Source organism: Kwoniella dejecticola, chromosome 10, assembly GCF_000512565.2.
Source record: "Kwoniella dejecticola CBS 10117 chromosome 10, complete sequence".
NCBI lineage: Eukaryota > Fungi > Basidiomycota > Tremellomycetes > Tremellales > Cryptococcaceae > Kwoniella > Kwoniella dejecticola.
The window spans coordinates 1-21,203 of record NC_089310.1 but is presented as its reverse complement, the minus strand read 5'-3'; the positions used below and the strand labels follow the sequence as shown (position 1 = coordinate 21,203).

The following is a 21,203-nucleotide window of genomic DNA, read 5'->3' as shown; positions in this document are numbered from 1 at the left end:
GTGAGCAAAACATACCCTGCATCCGTTGATATACTGTGCTGGCGACCATGCATGATGATTTACTATATCGGCAAGAGGCGCTGACGGCAAAGACGTGCCAAATGGCGCTACTCTATCGCCCCTCAATCACTAGAACTCACATCTATGCATGTCGTACGTGTCTATTATAAGGGCAGGAGGAGCTGATGATTAAAAAGTGAAAAATTCGAGCTGATAAGGTCATGCCCCACTCGCCTACTGCGCAGGAACGGGCCCATCTCTGACAGTGCTGATAGCCAAAGCCTTCTTCTGCTTCTTCTCCGCGTCGGTGATGTACTCCTCGGACTCTTCAAGCGATTGGTTATCGGTGAGCTTGAGGTTTTCAAGGACGAAGATGGCCGTGAGCATACCGAGGAAGGAGATGACGGTACCGACGATGACCATGGTCCGTTGTGCTTCGTCTTGAGCCCTGGCAACACCGTCCCTTTGCCAAGTACCGACGGGCCATACGGTGGCATAGGTCAAGGGATCACTGTAAGCGGCAGCGACGAGAGTCTGATTGCCTTGAAGGTACGTGTTAAGCTTGTCAGGTACGATGTTGGTCCACATAGCTCCGGAGATGGCGGCACCGATACCAAAGGCAACGTAGTAGATGGCAGTCCAACCGGCAGTGACCAATGCGAGGTGTTCATGAGGGGCAGCGGCTTGGATGAGCGCTTGGATGGGGTAAGGGATGAAGCCGTTGGAAGCACCTCGGAGCACTTGGATGATAGCAAGTTCCGCTTGGGTGCTTCCACTGGTTCGGTATCTTAGCATGAGTCCAGTGGCGAGTGTCTCGATGAACATTCCAAAGATGATGATTGGCTTGAGCACTCTGAATCTTCTGGCAACCAAGGCACCGATGACAGCTGTCACCCACCCACCGATCGTGGGAAAAGTGGTGATTCGGGTAGCAGAGATCTGCGATTGGTCGGCAGCGACTTGAAGATAGGTATAGAGGTAGGTGGACACGCATCGACCGGCAAGGGGATGCCATAAGGCGATCAAGCAGCATCCAACGACTGTTCGGCGCTTGATCAGGGCGAAGGGCAGTAAGGGGATTGGGGCGAACCATCTTTCCCAGACCACGAAGCCGCACGAGATGGCGAAACCGACAATGAGCTGGGCGATGGTGTGAGCGTCACTCCACTTGTTGTACCTCGAATTGGCGAGCGTGAGGGTGACCAAGAAGAGACCGATACCAGCGACGAAGAGGACGAGACCGATCACATCGAGTTTCCAGAAGATGTCTTTGGCATCGGCCCAGAATCGTTCTCCGAGGGTGGTTTGTGCTGCTCGTTCGTGTTTAATCTGCTTGAGCTGGGCTTTGACGGTCTTGGAGGGGCGGGTACCTCTCCACAGGGTCAAGATGATGGGAGTGGTGATGGGTGGGATGAGGATGCAGAACATGGCTGGATGGCGGGTTAGCAAGAGCGTTACGATGAGGAGGGGAGACTCACCAATACCCCATCTCCAGGAGTTGTTGGGATCGCCTCGACCAAGCATCGACGAGGCTACGTTCGCACCGAGGAAGGCGTTGAACACCTGGGGGACGGAAGGAGCGACGAGCCACCAGTCTGAGGGGAGTCAGCCTACTGAATTATCCTATGTGTTAAAGAGTCGCTCACATCGGTTCCTCAACGAGGAGATATCCGCGATGATGATGTTTTGGAGCATGAACATTCCACTGATACCCAAGGTGTGGATACAGGATCCGGCAGAGAACTGCACGATGCCTTTAGCAGATGCCATGACCGCTTGACCAACAGTGTACAAGATGAGACACCCGATCTCAGCGTAGACTCGACCGAAGTAATCGGCAAACTTGGCGATGGGCGTAGGGGCCATGGCGGAGAAGATGGAAGTGACCACAGCGACGGAAGCTTGGAGCGAGTGCAGCTTGAATCCCTTTGAGACGGCGTAGTTGAGGTATGGAGTGGCCGTGCTTTGGTCTGGGGCGAGTGTTAGCCAACTCATCTTTCAGAAAAAAGCGTCCACTCACCAAGCGACAAGCTGTACGAGACAAACATGAAGAAGAGGTAGATGACGAATCTCCACTTGTTGTTGATCCGGTCCTTCAGCGCCTCCATCTCGATGACTCCCTTGGACTTGCTACCGAGGTTGAGGATGTCTTTCGCGTCGATACCATCTTCGTTGCTCGACTTGTCGTCGTCATGAGCGAACTTGGTCTCGGTTTCGTGAGGAATGGGTACGGAAGTTGTGGATGCCGTGGCTGATGGGTTTTGTCCCAGGGTGGGTACAGCCGGCTGCTCCGTCTTCTGAGCGGACATGGTGAGGGCTCTTTTGGGGGGTGAATCTGCAGAATTTTCAGATTGACTGTGATCGACAGAGCTGCTATATATACCAGAAAATCTGATCGACCAGCTCCACAAGATGAAAAATTTTGCGCACACTCCAAAGATCCTCGTTATCCTCGATAGCTCCCATCGGCCGGTATCGTCCAAAATCCTGCGAATCAGATAATGGATCCAGGACAAGTCGTGAGGGCAGCATGGTGCCTGAAGCAGGGAGAGTGATGTTTCCTATCTGATATTCCTCGTGCAAGCATAAGCAAGGCGCTTTCTGCGGCGTTGCCAAGACATCTCGATTACGGGATACTCCTGAGGTCGCTAAGCTTATGTGCACACTCACACTTGGCAGTCACCCCTACTCCCGATCCAGTGCCGATCAGCCAAGCCACAATGTGGATCCAGCCTTCCGTTTCGGCCGTTTGGCTTATGGCATGTGTGACCTGTCCCCTTATCTGATACGATCGAGGCCGTTTTATACCCTGATCAAGCTCACGGCTAATCCGCGGGTCGGCTCAAGGGTAATCAGTGGGAAAATCACCGCGAAATCCACTTGTTGATCAGGTCGGCCGATATTTCACGAATGCATCTAGAGATCCGACTTGTTCCGCTTGGAGGATACGCTTCAAGTCCTCTCAAATCATGTGTGAGAATCTCGAAGGCGGATCAGGCGAGCATGGCAGTCGGTCGATTGGATTTAGTCGGTGTTTTCGTATTTACTGGGATGGCGAATGAATGCCTGAACTCAGGGCTCGGTACGACGGAGCTGCGCGGATGATTGATAGTAGGTATCTCATTGACAGCTTTTCCCCGCGAGAGGTTGAGAAATGGATACATTCGATCGTCCAGAAATACCTTGATACATCTTATCACGGAAGCACTACAATCAATCTCGCAAATGCCTGATAGAATCGCTGGCTCGAAGACCTGTCCAAATACACCCCCTACACCCGCTCCGCATGCTCAAAATCCCCCTTGGCATCGCCGTGCTTGTCTGACGCCTCGTGAGCGACTTGCCGCTGCAAGGCTTGTCTGGCTTGCTCTCGACCTCCTCGCAGCGGATAGTCGTACAGTACAGAGATCTCTTCGAGCGTGAGGTTCTTTGATTCTCTGTAGAGCACGAATGCGATGACAAAGTACACCGCCAGGACCGCGAGGTACACCTGTGTTGGGTCAATTGGGCTCTGCTTACTCCAGAGTGGCTTCGACTCACAGCGTAGTACCTCCACGCGATGGCTTTGAGTGCTATGGGATTGACAAATTGATTGAATGCATTGGCAATGTTCTGAACCGACGTGAAGATTGCCAGACCCTTTGATCGAAGTGAATATGGGAGGATCTCGGCCGACTGGACGGAAAGTCAGCATATGAGATAGGAAAAAATCATTTGGCACTCACGTAAGGGTATGGGACAGGAGTCCAGAAGAGCGTGTAGAAGCCTACTCCAATTGATTTAGTGCGGGACTAGCAGTGAATAAGAAATGAGCGTACCGTAGAAGAGGAACAAGAACGGGATAGCAGCCAGCCCCGCAGATTGGTTATGGTGCTGAGCGAATGCAGCGGAAAGCGCCATGACGATAGCGTAGCTGCAGAACATCCCTCCGATGGAGGTGAAAGCTAAAGGTCTCCGACCGAATCTATCGATGTTGAGGCCGGTGATGACAGCGACGCAGAGGTTCCAGAAGGCTAAGAGGGGTGTGAGCAAGTTGTTATCGTGGAAGGGATTCGACTTACCCAGTCCCGCATTAATACCTGTGATCTGTACCGGCTGAGTGACCCCGACAGATTTCAATACAGGCGAAAGGTAGTAGGACACGAGACCGTTTCCGACCTGCTCAGTGACTTTTCTCAGCAGAGACTCCGCCTAGATATTTGACGCGGGACCCACCCAATTGGTACCGAATGAAAGACTGATCACCGCCGCTAATCGCAGTCGATTCCCCCTGGTCCTGAAGAAGTCCATGTAGCTGGACTTCGGTCTGAGCTCCTCTTCGTGGAGTGCAGCAACGATCTCTTCGTATTCCCACTGGACCAGCGGGTCGTTGGTGGCGCCATTCGCGTGATACTTTGTCAATACCCGCATAGCTTGTTCGTTCTTACCCATCTTGATCAGGAACTGGGGAGATGTCAGCGAGAGCGGTATGAGAAGGGAAAGCACTCACTCTAGGTGACTCTGGCGCTGTAACAGTGATAGCTAAGACGATGGACGGGCCAAGGATTTGAACGATAGCCGGAAAGCGCCAGCCCCAATTGCCGGGGATATATAGACCGGCAACTGATTGACTCGGTAAGCTAGACTATTCAGCTATAGTGAAGGTCGACTCACTGCACAGACAGGCTGAAGTCAGACTGCCCGTGTAGTAGAAGCCATAGTACAGTCCGGCCATCGAGGGGCGTAGTCGGGGATGCGCAATTTCCTGAAGCAGAGATGGTGCGCCGACCTGATGAAATCACTTATGAGCGCATAACATGGATTCAATCGACGATGATTCTACCTTTGTGAGTGCCCCGCCCGATCCCAAAATAACCCGGCCTATGTTGGAAAAGTCAGCCTTGACGAACAAGCGAGATTCTCCGACCACAGCTCACCCCCGATGAACATGCCCAAGTTGGTTGCGAGGGCGTTTACCAAAGCGCCAATGAAAATCAGGATCGATCCAATCCAGATAGCCCATCGTCTTCCATGTCTGTACGCGATGTAATCGCCGATGAAAGCGGTCACGATTGACGGTAAGAAGATGGACGCGGCGATGAGACCGAGTTTATTGCCAGATGGAGAGCCGAAGAACGCGTTCCACTGAGGTACAGCCTGAAGACCGGTCAACAGGGATTGGTCGTCTAAGCCAACCTGGGTTTTAGCACATGATAATATCATGAGGATTCCCCGACACCACTCACATCCCAAGTAAAACACGCAGAAACAACAGCCAAGGCAGTGGAAAACATTCTTCCGCAATCCAGGGTCCTTCCACCAGGCGGCGGCGGTGTTGTCTATGGAGTAAAAGCTGGTCAGAGGGATTTTGACTTGACTTTTTCAAAACTTACTGGGTATGTCGAGGAAGTGCGCTTTGGTCATTTTGATTTTGGCGACTGTCCAGTGCTAGACTGTCATCGAATGGGACAAAAGACATTTCATCTATATATATTCATAAGTGGAATAAGAAGGACCCCACGGGCCAGATCCCGGGGGGGAACCGAGATCCTTGTTTTAGGTGACTTGGACGGCAACTGGTGTAGTGACGAGAGCGGCGGACATGTGACCTCGGAAGCTGCTCGGCTTCGGGCGGGTTATCCGATTGTTAATTACGTTGTGCTGTGAGTAATCATGTATACCTCGGAAGTCCACCGAGAGGTAGTATGATTTCATCGATGCATCAGGCATAAAAGAGGTTGACATGTGAGCGGTTACGGGGCTGCTGAATGAATCAATCAAGATAACAATTTGCGATTGACAATACACAATGGCGATCTCCTACGCCGTTAAACCGCTTCACCCGACCTTCGCGTGTGAGCTGAGTGGCGTGGATTTCTCGAAACCTATTTCGCCTACCGAATATGCCGAGATCCGAAAGATTGTTGACAAGGTGGGTGCATGAGCTACAAGATAGATTATTGCTGAAGGATGATTTAGTACGGCGTGGTGATCATCCGAAACACCGGTCTCACCGATGAAGCTCATATCGAATTCTCGAAATACTTTGGGGATCTCGACGATGTGACGCCATATCAGCAGGCTGGCAGGACCCACAGACTGCCTTATAAGGAGCTCTTCGATGCGGGGAACATCGACCCGTGGGTATCAAGGCTGATGAGATACTCAACTGACCTGGACTAATAGCAAGACCAACGATGTCGCGCCAATGACCGATGCAACTGTGATTGGAAACAAGGTGAGTAGTCGCAAATTTAGCACGTGTGCTTATCGGAGTACAGGCAAATGCCCTTTTCCACGTCGATTCGTCCTTTAATGCGCGACGAGCGGGCCATTCTCTGCTGATTGCGCGAGAGCTGCCGCCAAAAGGGACAGGAGGGTCTACCGAGGTGAGTTTTACTTGGAAATTTGTGATTGAAAGCTAACGAGTGTCACAGTTCTCTGACTCCAGAACCGCGTATGATGATTTGACAGCCGAGCAGAAGACGAAATACGAGTCTCTCATTGGCAATCACTCGTTATTCCATTCTCGGAAGACGGCTATGCCAGAGTACTTCAAAGACATGGATGTGGAGAAACTTCCCATGTCCAAGCACAAGCTGATCCAGAAGCACGAAAGTTCGGGCCGGATGGTGAGCTGAGTTCTTCTCGACGTAACGTAGAGCTGAACAAGAATGTTTAGAACCTCTATTTCGCGTCATATGTCCACCACTTAGACGGCGCCGACAAGGAAGAATCCGATGCAATCATCAAAGAGCTTACAGAGCATGTCTACAAGCCCCAATATCGAGTCACGATCGATTGGGAACAGCCGGGCGATCTGATCATCTGGGATAATACCTGTGTGATGGTCAGTCGTGCGTTTGAGCCAGTCGATATTTAGCTGATTATATGAAAGCACCGCGCCACTGGAGGATCTTACGAGGGAAAATACAAACGAGACATGAGAAGGACCACGGTGAAGGACATGAGCTCAACCAAGTATGGGTTGAATGGGGAAGGAGCCGATTGGAGGGTTGGTCTGCCGTAACTTCCGTCTGGAGGCGCTTTGTATTGGAACATTACTCTGAATGCAGCGATGTGTAACCTGTTCTGTGCGGTCTGGTGCTATTATAATGTCAATCTTGGCACAACGTCGTGGACAATCGATCTAACCTCGTGGATATGGATGCGGACAATAGCCTTCTCCCTTGCACAGGTATCTCCCTCATCGGAAGAGTGATATACATCTGGAATCTGACTGATCGATGAGGCCTGATGACTAGATAATATCCTGTCTTTCGCTCTTTTGCAGTAATGTTGTCAATAGGAAATGCATCGATGCTTCTGCATCGGGAACTCAGACACTACAGACTCAGCTCGTCTGCCTACCTGGGACACCTCGCCATTTATCCGCAACCATTTCTTTTCCCTTCTCGGTCTGCCAGAATGTACCGTGGGGGTATTCGAACTCCTTAAATACCTCCTCTTTTACATCGCTCGAGTACCCTGGCGCCAGAGGGGAGACATGGTGGGCCGTGTTGGACGTCATCTCGGCGGGATTGACGAAAACATCTACCCAAAAGAGAATTAGCGCTTCAAGAGCACGCAATCGAATCGGCTCACCGTGGAGATGATCGGTGTACTCCAAGATACTCTTCTTCCCGCTGACCATCACATAGTCGATCGTGGAGATATGAGCGCAGGCTTCCGTCATCCCACAGCCTCCCGAATGCGGTACTACGGGCACGTCAAACTTGGCCGCGAGCAGCAAGACTGAGAGGATCTCGTTCATGCCAGAAAGGCGGAAAGCGTCGAGCTGGACCGCATCGATGGCTTCGGCCTGGAGCAATTGTTTGAACATGACGCGATTGTTGACGTGCTATAGGCGACTTTCAGCAATAGAAGCTGAGAAAGGGAGAGTCGACCCACCTCGCCCGTGGCCACACCGATGCCATATGGTTTCAAGGCTTTCTTAATCTTCGCGTGGCCGAGGATGTCGTCTGGAAGTATTTAGTCAATGATCATAAAGGCATGACAGGAAATCGATTGACACCTACCAGGCGAGGTAGGCTCCTCGATGAACCAGAGATTGAATTGAGCGAGCTTTGGCATATACTCGATTGCCTCGTCAACGTCCCACAGCTGGTTCACGTCGGTCTGGTCTCATCGTTAGCAATATACTCATTCCAGAAGACTCATCTCACCATGATGACCGCTTCGTCCCCGGCAATTTTTCGCACCAATCCTAATCGCTTCAGATCTCCTTCCAAGTCAACACCGACTTTGAGCTTGAAGTGACGGAAGCCCTGGTCTAGCGCTGCTCGAAGCCGAGTCGCTACTTCCTCGTCCGCTGTAAGAATGGCAAAGGTCAGATGCAAGCTAGGCTAGTGGAGTTCATTACTTACAGAACCCCAGCCACCCGATCGACGTGCTATACCCTGGAACCGCTTCATTCCGCATCGCCTCTTTATACCGCTCCTTCTTGGTAGCCTCCTTCTCCTTCAGCATCTGCAGAGCTTCCTCCGGGGTGATGACATCGGTCAGATATCTAAAATCGATGACCGAGACAAACTGCTCCGGGGTCATGTCACAGACCAGCTTCCACAGAGGCTTCTCCTCTACTTTCGCCCACAGATCCCATAGCGCGTTGAGCACTGCATTACAAGCGAGTTGCAGGACCCCTCGCTCGGGCGACATGAAGCGGATTTGGCCTGAGAGCAGGGCGCGGTGGGTGGATCGGAAGTCTGTAGTGATTGCGGAAAGCTTCTGGCCGACAAATCGAGGGGCAAGGGCTTGAATGGCGACGCACAGGATCCTGGAGTAGTCAGTTAGCAGATATGCGAAAGCCAAAAGAGCGGACTTACTCATTCCCCTGCCCATTGCTGAAAGAGCTCCCTGTTCCTATCAAGCCGGAGTCGGTGCTGGCGCTGTGTGAGCAGAGGTACAACCCAAGCACACTTTTTAAGCTCACTGGTACTGGAGATAACCTAAAGCATTCTCCCCCGCCGAGTTCATGGGATCCGTTCCAATCGCCTGGAGTGAGGTGGGGAACCGCAAATCCCTGACGGTGAAACCGGTAATAGTGGGGTCGACCTGCGATGAAGAGTTAGCGATTTTCAACAGCGTCAACGTGATTTACCATATTGACAAATTTACGAGAACAGCTTGTGCTTCGATGCTCAGCTCGATAACTAACATCCCTCTTCTTAGATCCAGCTATATCAGTAAGAGAGACGCGGACTCCATCCGGCATCTTCCCGGCCATTGCGTCAAACAATCACCTAACTCGGGAATCTAGCGGGATATCCGAGTCATGTGAGCGTTGCTATGGACAATCGACTTCATCGTGGAGCAGGGTGAATATACATACATCCTCGGCCCGCTTCCAATCGATTAAGTCCCCCCTCAGCAGCTCGGGTACTGCCGAACATCACTTTGACATGGACGACCGCGCTTCTTCAATCGGAAGATCCCCTCCCCCCTCGCACAGAGCTCCGCTAGCATGCGTCAGATGTCGACGAAAGAAGCTGAAATGCGTCGGTGGACATCCCTGTATCCGCTGTCAGAAGGTGAAAGAAGTGTGCGACTTTGAGAAGACCAAGTATCGCGATGTAGTCATAGGGAATGCGCCAGGAGGATCTAGTCAAGGTGGAGATGACAGGCTGAACAAGCTGGAGAAGATTGTGGAGAATCTGCTGCAGGGGATTGGACCGGGTCAGAGGTCGAATCACAGGGCGGTGGACGAGTTGTCTTTCTCCACTGGCAATACGTTACCAGCCGCAAGCCATCCGCCTGTGCCGGTGTACGACTTTGGCTTAGATGAATATGACTCGTCGGTCCAGCAAGATATCTTCCCTCTTCAAATGGGAGATACCAGTAACATCGAGCTTCATGGTCAACAAGAAGTTGCTGCTGTCGCCCAACCACCCCTCCCACCTGCACAGACATCTCATTCCCCCTCGATCCCCTCACACGTATCACAACTACCTCAGCTCCCGCATCATCCCTCGCTCATCGGTCTATCCCCACACTCATCTCAAGATCCATCGCCCATAAGGCATGACACTGTAGTTGCTCAACAGGCCAAATCGAAAACCTCTCCCGAATCCCGCTTGGCCAGTGTCGCCGTCGACTCCGTTGCCCCTTTTCAGCCTTTGACCCATTTCCCTGGCGTCTGGCAGAACAAAGAAAACTCTCAGCCTGCGAGTCCGGCGCCGTATGTCGGAGAGTGCGAGGATGCGGCTAGGGTATTTGAAGCGAAGGCGGGGCCGAACGACGAGCCGGCGGGTGTGGGAGTGATATCATTGGAAGTTGCTCAGGATCTCTTCGTGTTGTAAGCGCTCACGTTCGAAGTGATCTGTGGACAAGTCTAATGACTCACTCCACGTAGCTACTTCAAACACTGTCACCAGTTCCTGCCCATTCTGAGCCCCGCTTCCACCTACTCTTCTCTCCAGACTCACTCCGCATACCTCTTGACTACCATCCTCGCGATAGCCTGCCGCTTCCAAGCAGCGCCCACCCAACAGCCCATTGTAAACTCAGCCATCTCCAAACGAATCGCCCAGCTCGCATACTCGCATCTCGCCGCTAGCTTGTTCCGGAAGACACATCAATTAGCGGATGTTCAAGCGGCTCTTTTGTTGGGTGGATACGGCCTGTTAGCGGATGGACAGGGCCCCGATCCGTGGATAGTCACAGGACACGCTGCGAGGATCGCTTCGAGGCTGGGGCTGTACAAGGTGCACTTGTCGGCGGCGAATGTGTCGAGTCAGGAGCAAGTTGAGAAGGTTTTGGCGCAGTGGAGGACATGGATGGGCTGGTACTCGTGGGTTCAGTCGTATCTTTCCCGGGCTACCACGCTGAGATCTCTACAGGTTCGACGGACTCTTGTCCCTCGGGTTCGGTCGACCGCAGTCCGCCGGGCAATCGTATGATGAAGAGCAGTTCCTACGGCTTTCTTTCAGCCGAGTCGGGGTGACCGCAGAGGAGACAAAGGGGGATGTGTACCTTGCCAGTCTGGTCCAGCTGTCGCGGGTGGGTCATTTCGCCTCGCTGGTATACAAAGCTGATCATTCAGATAGATCGGAAGGCAATTGATATCGGCGGGACAGGCGTTGAATGACAGATCGGATCAGTATCACGGAGCGGAGATTGTGCATATTCTGGCTGAGCTGAATGGGAAATTGGACGAGTGGAAAACCAAGTGGACCTGGAGTGGTGAGTCGGATTAAAGTTTTGGTCCTTGCTGACACCTTCATAGGCTCGGTTCGAGCGCTACAGCTGTCCTCATCCCGGCCACTAGCTACACTGCAGCAGGATCACCTCCGTCTCAACCTGAACACCCTTGCCCTGCGCATTTTCCCCACAGATACCCAGCTGCAAGCCGAAAGAACACGCAACATGCGCCTAGCTTCAGACGCGGCTATAGGTATCATCCAGGCTCACTCGGATTCCTCTGATCAGCTGTTTCTGGGTTATGCCATCGATGTGAGTCCATCAGACCGCAACGAAGCTGATGCTTAGTACGTCACAATGTCCCTCGCGCAAGCTGCTGTCTTTCTGATCCGGCTGCACTTGCTACCCGTGGATCAAAACTCCAATACGGTAGATCGCTCAGTCCTGATACACTTCATCCGGCTAGCTATCGACTTGCTGGACCGCACGGATATGAGCGAGACAAAGAATTCTGGGTATTTGGCCAAGGTGTGCAAGGATCTATGCATCGTTGCGGGGCTATCAGGGTGAGTTGAGATATTAGACGACAGTACTGACCCTATTCCAGCGCCGTACCCGATCACGTCTTCGATGCGTCGGTGCAAGCCGTCGGTCCAGACCAAGCTCTCGACCTAGAAGGGCTGTTTTCATTTGACGAAGGCAGTGCCGGCGGGGATTGGGATCTCGCTTACATGCTTGGTCTCGCTGGATCAAGCTGGGGTCCTTCGCGAGCGGCGAGTCCAAAGGCGGACATGGGTCAGGGGATGTAGCTGGTGAAGGTGTAGAATTGATTGGAAATCAAGCATAGACTGATACATCACTTCAATCACACGGACAGCCCCTCTGATCTAGCTAAATCCCTCGCATTATCCCTCACACTCTCCAGCAGACTAGTATGTCCATGACCATATGCCTTTTGCAGCAGCGACTCGGCTCTTTCCCTCGGCTCGAAGGTGCTCAGGTCTTGCTTATCGTCGGGGAAGTCGTCCCAATGCTTTTGCGGGAACAGCTTTCTCAGACACTCCACTATATCCTGCATGTTGAAAGGCCCAGCTGTCCCAAACACCCTCTCAGACACTACTTCTGGATCTGCGAGCGCGATAATATGCAGCTTGGCGTCATCCTGCACGTTGATGTAGTGTTGCGGCGGGGCATCTTTCATCGCCTCGTAGTCGTGATGCCAAGCTTTGTCGACGAAGATGGTCGAAGTGGGGAAGCCTTGATTGGCGGTGCTGATGATCGGTCCGATGTTCCCGTTTGGGCATACTGCGAGGGTGTCAGAGACCGCGATCTGATAGACCCACCGTATCTGAATCACTCACGACAGTTGATCACCATATCCGGCGCATTCTCCTTGGCCCAGTTGAACAAAGCACGCTCCGCTAGAACCTTGCTCGCAGCATAGACAGCATCTCCTGGTGGATCCACCCCTTTGGCCATCTCCACCGCTTCTTCGTTATATGTGTTTTCGTGCAGGGTGAATCTGACTCCCGGCTTGGGCAAAGTGACCGCGAAGCTTGACGAGGTGAAGACAAATCGTCGAACACTCGCGGTGTAACTCGCCTTTGCCGCATTCAACACTCCGTCGACAGCCCGGGAAATTGCCTTATCCGCATCCCTCGACCCGGTCATGTCGTTTGCAACGTGGATGAAGCCAGATGCGCCTAAGAGTGAGCTCGGAGTTCATGAATTGAGGCTCACCTTTGACTGCCTCGTTGAACGCCGAATCCAATTGCATATCGGCCACCTCACACAACTCGAAAAGCCCTTCTCCATATTTTTCTTTGAAGTGGTTCACCTCCCACGCTCCCTTTTTGAGGTTTCTGGTCGTCCCTCGCACTCTGTACCCCGCTGCTAATGCTTGATCGACGACATGCGACCCGATGAAGCCCGTTGCGCCGGACACCACGATCAGACTGCCGTATGGGACCGCGGGCTTGGGTATACCTTGGATGGGCATTGTCTCGGTGATCTCGTTTGAGTGACGGACATGATACGTTGATAGAGTGCTCTTGACATCGTCTTTTATGATAGTCGGAAGAGAGGTTGATCGAGGTTCATCGGCCCAACCTCCTCAGAGCACGGTGAAATATCGTCAAGAGGTACCCTGACGTCATTCCTTGTTGCGTCTCGGACAAAGGGATATTTGACCATAAGCCGAGGGATCGACGCCGTTAGTCACCTGCGGAGACGGCCGTGATTGCAGATCTGGCTGACTTGTTTAGGATGGCCATTGACCGGGTCTTGTGCCGGGTTGACCATGGCCGCGGATTGCTGAAGCTATATAAGATATTTTCCAATGTGGAATGGCCAGATCACCCCAAGAAACACCTCGCATCGACACAATCACTCTTTCTGGCTTTAGCTGACAAGCTTTCCAGATACACATCGAAGCGGGAATGCCTGGAACAGATGAGGTTGTCCGAACGGGATCACGTTTAGAAAGGTGAGTCATTCTCACTATGGATGTTACCGATCGTTCAGCACGAAACCAGCTAATCTTTCCTCTATGACAACTCTCATCTTAGCTCACACATATCGTCGATACATTTCACCTCAAATCCATTGACACCCAGCGGAAGCACCATCTTCGTCCTCTAACACCATCTTCCCCGATGCCGAGATGAGACTAGAGTAGCTGAGGAAAACGGCCAAGCTAAGCAGAAGTGAGCGGAGAAGTGGGTTGGAACAACGGAGATAATGCTGCAGAGTGAGTTCACGCTTCAATTGTGTCTTTCCGAATATACCTGACATGCAGAGGTTGCCTAGATGAATGTCAAGCAAGAGCGAAGGAGGATCATGAGGAGCAGGAACCACCTTGAAGTCTTAGGGTGAAAGCCGTGTCTGATGTAGAGGACCACAAGGAAGGAAGCTCCTTCGAAACCCGTCAAACGCTTTTCAACATCCTCAAAGCCTTAAACAACCATGAGCTGCTTCACGTACGCTGGAGCTTAGAACGATAGGGTCCAGGTGAGTCGTAGTATGGTCATACCATCGTAGCTCGCTGACGAAAGACCACTTTACAGACTTCCCAGTCGTGTTCTGACCGGAACGACCATAATATCAAGCTAGCCAACTACCTGTCACGGTACGATTAGACTCAGTAATGGACCCAGAGACGCCTGGAAGATAGATTTCGCAAAGCAATTGAGATTGATTGTCGCGCATACGCCCGCCATCAAGGTGAGTAATTTGTCAGCTAGGCTGTGTTAGTCTAGCAATGATCCTACCAACCTGACTCTCGCTTGATGTCTCACCTTAGCTCACGCATCATGTCGATACTCTTTACCTTCACATCCATTCACCCATGAAGGACATCATGCTTAGAACCACCTTCCACTGTATCGACATAAGAGCGAGTCAAGGATAGTTTATCTACTCAAGTCAAAGATATTGATACACTGGACGGTTGGGGAGTCGACACGTTACAGTCGATGGAGCAGCACGGTTATAGTCCATTCAGTATCCAATCTAGAGCCTCGCCGGTGAAGTACTCGTTTACGCTGCTTTCCACATGTGCATGTATCTTATCTAAACCAGTTACAACCACAGACAACTCCTAAACAGGGTATTCTCGCAGCCAGAAATCCCAAGCTTTCCTCTGATTCTCGGCGCACCACTTGACATGGGTCCTTCCTGCGCTCTCATACGACTTTATCCTGACAGCGACGCGCTCAGCCAGCTCCTCCACAAGCTTGGCGTCCGCACCCTGCCTGACTCCTTCGGACAACCCAAACATCATGAACATGGTTCGGACTTCTCGCCAATGCTGGGCCAAATTTCGACTACCTGCTCGCGCGTCCGGGTCCAGGTCAGTATAACTGACCCTCACAATATTCCGCATGAATTTCTCCGACAGCACGCAGCCATAGCGCTTGACCAATAGTTTCAGCCATCTCTCACTGTGCCCAGTCGCCCGGATCAAGTTGATAGGGTGGTCAGCGAGCGGTTCGATCTTCTCCGGCAAGATGTTGTTGAGCACATCGGGTACGGGAAATCGGCCTTCAGGGTATGAGCTGTGGAGGGAGAAGACGATTGTGTCTTTGTCAGGACGATGATGTGATTCGTCAGACGACGAGGTGTTTTGCTCTGACTCGTCCGATGGTGAAGGAGAAGGGGTGGTTTCGCTGATGTCGGGAGTCACGAGGTCGATAACCTGGGGAGACGGTGAACGATCGCGGATCGAGTTGAGGTCGTAGGCAACATCATCTTCGTCTCTTCTTGGGGAGCTGTGTGGAGGTGAAGGTGTCTCTGTATCGTGAGGCAGGGTGTAGTGGCGGAACTGGGCCTCGACGTCAGAGTCTTCATCCTCTGCGATATTGGTCTGTTCTGGGGCATCGGCTGTAAGGTCCGTATAAGCTCGCTTCCCGTACTCAGGCGACGTACCGTCTTGTCTAGATCCAGAATCAGACTCATCCGAATGATCCGCGGCCTCGGGCGTGAAGGGTAAGATATCACCGTGTTCAGCCAGGAAGTCGATGAGCGCTTGATCTTCATTGACCTCTTCTACATTATTGTTTGTCCCTTCCACTAGCTCGGGGTTGTCTCTTTCTAGTTGATCTCCCCCCTCCTCTTCGTCTTGGCGATTTTTGATAACTGCTGGGGATAGCTGACTTCGGAGCTGGACAATATCCATCAGCAAGTGCCCGAGTGCATCATATTACTCCCACTGACCTCATCGTTGTCCGTCTCCAACTGCAAAACACGTCGTTCTAGATCCTTGAATTTGACCAGCTTCGCTTCTAACCGGGTGATCTTGATTCGAAGCGTATTGGCGGTTTTCACGGACTCGTCGTACTTCTCCTGCAGCTAAACTTTATCAGTCGACTGGGTATGGCAGATTCACTCACTGATGCGTAATCCCTCTTGAGTTTCGCATGATCGTGCTGCACTGGAAAGTCCCGTTCAAAGCTACCCGGAGAGAACTCATCGCGGGATCGAGACGCCCTCTTTGAGAAATCGCCTGCTTGATCAGCCAAGGAGCGGTGAGAATGGGAATTCGAGGCAGTGGAAGGCTTTGGTTTCGAATCTGCATGCGCTGACGACTATAGCGATATCAGCTAAAGTTCACGATAATCGATCGGGTTGGGACTCACGGAACCTCGGCGAGAGGATATCCCGTCAACGGTCAAGGGGGGTACCTTCTGCTCGCTGAGCTATATCCCTAAATCAGCTCCCTTCTTCCAATCCACCAGCTCACCGTCTTCCCCTTCTTGGTCGGTGGCAATGGGGGCGTGGGAGTGATAGCGGACTACGATGAATCGTCAGCATACATCGCTACGACCCAACCCTCACTCACCTTTCTCTTTGCAGCGAAATCATCATCTGTCGTAGGGTGAAATGGAAGGGTACCAAGTGGTTCCGACGACGGCATGGCGAGAGTATCGATACGTAGAAGTCTGATGGGTTATGTTTCTCACTCACCTATTCACTATTGACCAAGAGAAAGAGAAGAAAGCGAAACAAAGATAGCTGACGAGATCAAATGGTCCTTGACGAGGAGGTCCTTTGGCGGGCGGGTGGCAAATAAATGCATCTTCTCACTCAGCATTCACTCAGCATTGAAGTCTGCTGCGGGTGCAATCGATACTTGCGTCCGCATCAGGTCATTCATTGATCCATCATCATAGCTTCTGGCCCAGGTATACGATCCTGCCTCTCGACAACTGCCCATGCAGCCGACCTACGAGGGATGCGGGTGTTATGAGTGACCCAAAAGCATCCCACTGAGACGACATAATCGCTCTTTAGGCTTCAGCTTGACAGGCGGGATTGGCTCGAACATCATGCATTGTACAGGAATATAATCGGAAACGCATTTCAGTGCACTACTTGATTAACCGAAGCATTACTGAATCACGAAATGACGATAATTATGCTCAATCAACGAGCAAAAAAGGTAAAGTACGAACCACAAACAGATTATTCTCAATCCTCCGACTCATCCCAGAAGAAATCTTCATCTCCCTCGGGTGCCTTGTTATCCTGAATCTCCTCATCCGAATGATACTCAGGCGTCTTGGCGGTTTGAGCTTTCGCGCCTATCACCCATTCAGCGTCGTTAGTCACTGCCGCTGCGTATTACCGAAGCTTGATACGAAACATCACTCACCAAACGCCTGATTCGCGTGTGATCTCTTCGTGAGCCAGATCTCGTTGGTCGTCAGTTTGGCGGAATTCGTACCCCAGCTATAATCTCCTCTTCCTCGAGCTATAAGCTCATCCTCCTGGTGCGAGTAGAACGTCATCCCCTTGCGCGAGTCCCATATAAACCACGGTCGAAGCCTGTCTTTACATGTCTCCTTATCCGCGATCTTATCCAGGAATCTCTGCATGTCTTTATTTCTCTTCTGCTTCTTGTCGGCATTTTCATTGCTCTCTGGCTTCTGCCATTCCACGATGAGCCTTTCTGTAATCGCCATGATCTCGAACTCTAGTTGCACAGTCGTTTCAAGGACTTTTTCCGGAGGTACACCGGGCAAGGAGATTGGTTCAATGACTGACTTGATTGCCGGGCTACTACGTGATCTTTCTGAGAGTACCCTTTCCTGACCTTTCTCCAGCTTTTCATTCTCGAGCTCGTATACGACCTGTTCGAATGGCAAGAAGTAGTCCTGGTCGGTGTTGTAATCCTCTAATTCACCCATGAACGCCCACATCAGTCTATCTTTCTCCCACTTGTCCATGGTCTCCGGTGTCTCCTCATACTCCCGTTTGTAGACTGCGAATCGAGCGCAAGAATAGAACCTCGCGGCAATCTCTTTCCCAATTTTCGTACTACTGAAGATCTTGAGCCAGATTTCGTCTAATGTCGTTCGTCCAGGCTTGTACCCGACATTAGTATGGTACACGATATCCGATGTCCATCCGCCAATGCGCTTGTGTAATTTTCTCCCATCGCGCGGGTATACGGATAACAAGGTCAGTCGCCTCTTGACTACGTCCTGAGGAGTTTCGTCTGGACCATCCTCGTCCTCAAATTGAGCCGGTCTTGATATCTTGTCCAACAGTTCTTGGGCGAGATCTCTGTCCTGGATGTCTTGCAGTTCCGGATTAAGCTTGTCCTGGACAATTCGCATGAGTCCAGCCATAGTCTCGAATTCGAGGAATAGCAACATGTCGGGGATCTGGCTGGGCCTCAACATGGGAAGCCATACGCCGACCTCGGGATCGAGGGGAACCGAAGTGAAGAAAGGATACTGGAGAAGGTTCTTTGGCAAATCACCGTCGTTCATGAGCTTCTGTAAGACTTCGAAAAAGGGCGGTATCATACTCGTAGAAGTGTCGAAACCCTCAAGAAGGTTGCTCAGAGACAGGATGATGTCGTCCTCAAGCTGCTTGGGAAGGACAAAGTCGTCGTACTTGGGATAATAATGCTTGAAGACTGCACGTCGTACCCGGAGGAACATTTCCGCCAGATACTCGGTGTCGATATCCCTCTGCAATGTTTTCCCCCAGAGAAGGGCAAGACCTTGCGTCGCTCGAAGATCGATGCCGATCAGATCCACCGTGCGCCTCCTATAGGTACGATACTGATCCACCGTTCGGGTTTCGATCTGGCTTGGAACGGATGTATCGAGGTCGAATATGACACCGATATACCTTTTCTGACGACTCTTCCGGGCAGATCGAGCTACTTCTGAGGCCGATTTGATGACAGTGTGCTGTGGGACATTTTTGAGCACATCGGGGTCCAGGATCTCGTTGGTCTCGGCTGCTCCAAGAATCGCACGACGCATCTTCTTATCTTCTAATGTATCCTCCTGCATGAAATATAGCATTCTCGAAGCCATGGCAATCGTTCGGACCTCTATGCTGCATAGGGTGGTCACCACCATATCTTGGGTAACGTCATTCTCGGTCCCGCTTGCAGGTTGGTATACTTGATTGACCGTGGTAGTCATGCGATCGAGGGTGTATGCGTCGGTCAACTTTTTTTCCTGTACCAGTCTCCGAATGGCGACCTCGAATGGGGTACGGACCACGTTGGGCAAATTCTTGCTAAGCCTAATCTCCTCAATGACCTCCTCCAAGGCTTTGACGACCGCGTCTCGTTGAGTTTGATCATCAGCGTGTATCTCCCGTGCGAGCTTATAGCTTTTCTGCTCGGTCTTGGGACCTTCCCCGGCTTCCACTCCCATGCCGTACATGACTGCTTCTCGTGCCGTGTGATAGGCTGCAGCGACCATGTCCGCCCTATCCTTCGTGTCCAGGATCAAGGTCCAGCCGTCTCGGATGGTAGTGTTGGCTGGAAACTTGATTCGCAGCGATTTCAAGGTCAAGCGAACCTTTTTGGACTTCTTCTCCTCTTCCACCTCCTTCTCATCTTTGTCGCCGTTTGCATCTTCATCGTCAGTCTGTGCTGGTTTCCGGAGGAATGACTGAGGGATTTTGGTGAGGAGGGAGAATGGAACATCGTCCCCATCGTCGAAGAGCCATTCTGGATTGATGGGAGCGTCCTTTGCCGGTGGCGGAGAGATGGGATCCTCGGCTGGAGGAGGAAGGTTGACATTCTCGGCTGGAGGAGGAGGGCCGAGATTCTCGGCTGGACGAGGAGGGTTGAGCTTTTCGGCTGGAGGAGGAGGCGTGATATCGACTACTGGCGGTTGAAGAGGCGGAGTGGGGTGCTGGAACAAGGGGTACTGAGAAGGCGATCTGACCTTTCCATTCGGTCGAGGCAAAATTCCCGAGGGAAGAGTATCGTTATCACGCGGCGGAAGAGGGTGTGCAGCAGATGTCGAGGCTGTCGGCAGTGATCGACCATGTCGTGCTGGATCGTAAATGCTTTTGATCATCCGGATAAGTGCCTCGGATTCTAATGCGCTAGCTATTCCTGGCAAATTCTCCATGTCGACTTCGGGGAGAGATGGGTCCAGAGGTTTGGCAGAAGAGAAAAACGGGGTAGTGAGATCTTCAGCAGAGAGTACTCCGCTCTGCCCGAGGTTGGTTATTGCTTGAGTGAGAAAGTGTGGCAAGGACCTGAGCTCGCTTGTTGCTGAAGAGGAGGTTTGGGCAAACATTTCGGAGACAGCGTCGCTCAGTTGTCCTTGGACTTGCGGAGAAAGTTGGACAGGTTGTTGTAGTGGATATTTCTCGTTGTATACCTTAAGTCGTTCGGCGATGTAAGGATCGATGACTCCTTTCATATGTGATGCGCCGTCCCATATACCTTTCCAGACCTGCGCATAAGAGATGTCTCCACCCGACAGAAGTATACGAAGAACGTTCGAGGTCCCTGTCCACTGGAAACTTGCTGGCATTGCATTCAATTCCGCCAGAAGTGTCGGGTCTTGCTGGGAAGCCGGGATGGATACAGGCATTCCCAGTGTCATTGTATTCTGGATGGGCCGATGAGAAGGTGGAAGGGGGCGAGACGATTCGGAGGATTCAGAGGGCGGTTGTTGTTCTTGTTCTTGTTGAGAAGCGGAAGATGCGAGTGGTAGATCTGGAGGTTGAGGCTGTGTGGGGAGTTCGCGCTTAGCCAACAGCTTTCTCAATATGTATGACTCACGGTAGCTTCTTTCTCGGGCGGTTGAACAATGTGCTTCTTCCCCTTGGCAGACGTTCCATTGCCTTTGACTTTGGTCTTTGTCTGAAAGAGAGATAGTCAGCATTATCACAAGGTCTACAGTATCAACACACCTTCTTCGTATTCTTTACCTTTTGAGCCTTCCCTTTGGACCCCCCTGTCGTAGGTGACGCAGTTCTCTTCCTACGGTGTTGTCAATAAAGTTAGCGTTTGCTTGAACAGATCGCTGGCGGACTCACTTCCTCGGACGAAGCTGTCTACCACTACCACTGGGGACAGTATCGGCAGGAGGGACAACTCCATTTTGGTCTTCAATCGCATCTGCGTCAGCAACCATTTTCTCCTCTCAATCGGCGTACTCACCTCCTCCGTCCCCATTCTCTTTGGGTCTATCCTCTTCGTTGCCCGTCTCATTGGGTCTACTTTCTTCATTGCCCATCTCTTCCTGGTGATTTAGGGTTAGTTAGGGTTAGGGGTTAGGGGTTAGGGGTTAGGG

At 51.8% G+C, this 21,203-nt stretch overlaps 8 protein-coding genes across 8 annotated transcripts; 2 read left to right on the top strand and 6 right to left on the bottom strand.

Moving 5' to 3' along the window:
- Nucleotides 1–234: 234 nt before the first annotated feature.
- I303_107554 (uncharacterized protein) lies at nt 235–2,309 on the bottom strand (the record flags this gene model as incomplete). The annotated part of the gene is made up of 4 exons (XM_018410828.1): nt 235–1,430; nt 1,479–1,595; nt 1,647–1,970; nt 2,021–2,309. 4 exons carry the CDS (start codon nt 2,307–2,309, stop codon nt 235–237), a joined length of 1,926 nt encoding a protein of 641 aa, XP_018259496.1.
- Nucleotides 2,310–3,271: 962 nt separating this feature from the next.
- On the bottom strand, nt 3,272–5,403 carry I303_107553 (uncharacterized protein; the record flags this gene model as incomplete). Its single annotated transcript, XM_065969617.1, has 12 exons — nt 3,272–3,490; nt 3,541–3,675; nt 3,726–3,766; nt 3,819–4,013; nt 4,062–4,158; nt 4,216–4,443; nt 4,490–4,602; nt 4,654–4,768; nt 4,823–4,860; nt 4,917–5,165; nt 5,226–5,318; nt 5,373–5,403. 12 exons carry the CDS (start codon nt 5,401–5,403, stop codon nt 3,272–3,274), a joined length of 1,554 nt encoding a protein of 517 aa, XP_065825689.1.
- Nucleotides 5,404–5,788: 385 nt separating this feature from the next.
- On the top strand, nt 5,789–7,009 carry I303_107552 (uncharacterized protein; the record flags this gene model as incomplete). Its single annotated transcript, XM_018410826.1, has 7 exons — nt 5,789–5,911; nt 5,959–6,119; nt 6,166–6,217; nt 6,261–6,368; nt 6,417–6,611; nt 6,662–6,829; nt 6,878–7,009. 7 exons carry the CDS (start codon nt 5,789–5,791, stop codon nt 7,007–7,009), a joined length of 939 nt encoding a protein of 312 aa, XP_018259494.1.
- Nucleotides 7,010–7,333: 324 nt separating this feature from the next.
- I303_107551 (uncharacterized protein) lies at nt 7,334–9,214 on the bottom strand (the record flags this gene model as incomplete). The annotated part of the gene is made up of 9 exons (XM_065969616.1): nt 7,334–7,533; nt 7,585–7,840; nt 7,891–7,961; nt 8,019–8,118; nt 8,166–8,311; nt 8,367–8,776; nt 8,826–8,888; nt 8,933–9,054; nt 9,158–9,214. The coding sequence occupies 9 exons, from the start codon at nt 9,212–9,214 to the stop codon at nt 7,334–7,336; spliced, it is 1,425 nt and encodes a 474-aa protein (XP_065825688.1).
- Nucleotides 9,215–9,401: 187 nt separating this feature from the next.
- Nucleotides 9,402–11,948, top strand: I303_107550 (uncharacterized protein; the record flags this gene model as incomplete). The annotated part of the gene is made up of 6 exons (XM_065969615.1): nt 9,402–10,294; nt 10,352–10,789; nt 10,839–10,998; nt 11,046–11,181; nt 11,225–11,486; nt 11,747–11,948. The coding sequence occupies 6 exons, from the start codon at nt 9,402–9,404 to the stop codon at nt 11,946–11,948; spliced, it is 2,091 nt and encodes a 696-aa protein (XP_065825687.1).
- Nucleotides 11,949–12,004: 56 nt separating this feature from the next.
- Nucleotides 12,005–13,138, bottom strand: I303_107549 (uncharacterized protein; the record flags this gene model as incomplete). Its single annotated transcript, XM_065969614.1, has 3 exons — nt 12,005–12,444; nt 12,501–12,842; nt 12,931–13,138. 3 exons carry the CDS (start codon nt 13,136–13,138, stop codon nt 12,005–12,007), a joined length of 990 nt encoding a protein of 329 aa, XP_065825686.1.
- A 1,599-nt stretch (nt 13,139–14,737) lies between these two features.
- On the bottom strand, nt 14,738–16,552 carry I303_107548 (uncharacterized protein; the record flags this gene model as incomplete). Its single annotated transcript, XM_018410822.1, has 6 exons — nt 14,738–15,799; nt 15,853–15,981; nt 16,029–16,223; nt 16,275–16,334; nt 16,379–16,429; nt 16,478–16,552. The coding sequence occupies 6 exons, from the start codon at nt 16,550–16,552 to the stop codon at nt 14,738–14,740; spliced, it is 1,572 nt and encodes a 523-aa protein (XP_018259490.1).
- A 554-nt stretch (nt 16,553–17,106) lies between these two features.
- Nucleotides 17,107–21,146, bottom strand: I303_107547 (uncharacterized protein; the record flags this gene model as incomplete). The annotated part of the gene is made up of 6 exons (XM_018410821.1): nt 17,107–17,219; nt 17,291–20,636; nt 20,690–20,770; nt 20,821–20,890; nt 20,947–21,016; nt 21,071–21,146. The coding sequence occupies 6 exons, from the start codon at nt 21,144–21,146 to the stop codon at nt 17,107–17,109; spliced, it is 3,756 nt and encodes a 1,251-aa protein (XP_018259489.1).
- Nucleotides 21,147–21,203: the final 57 nt, after the last annotated feature.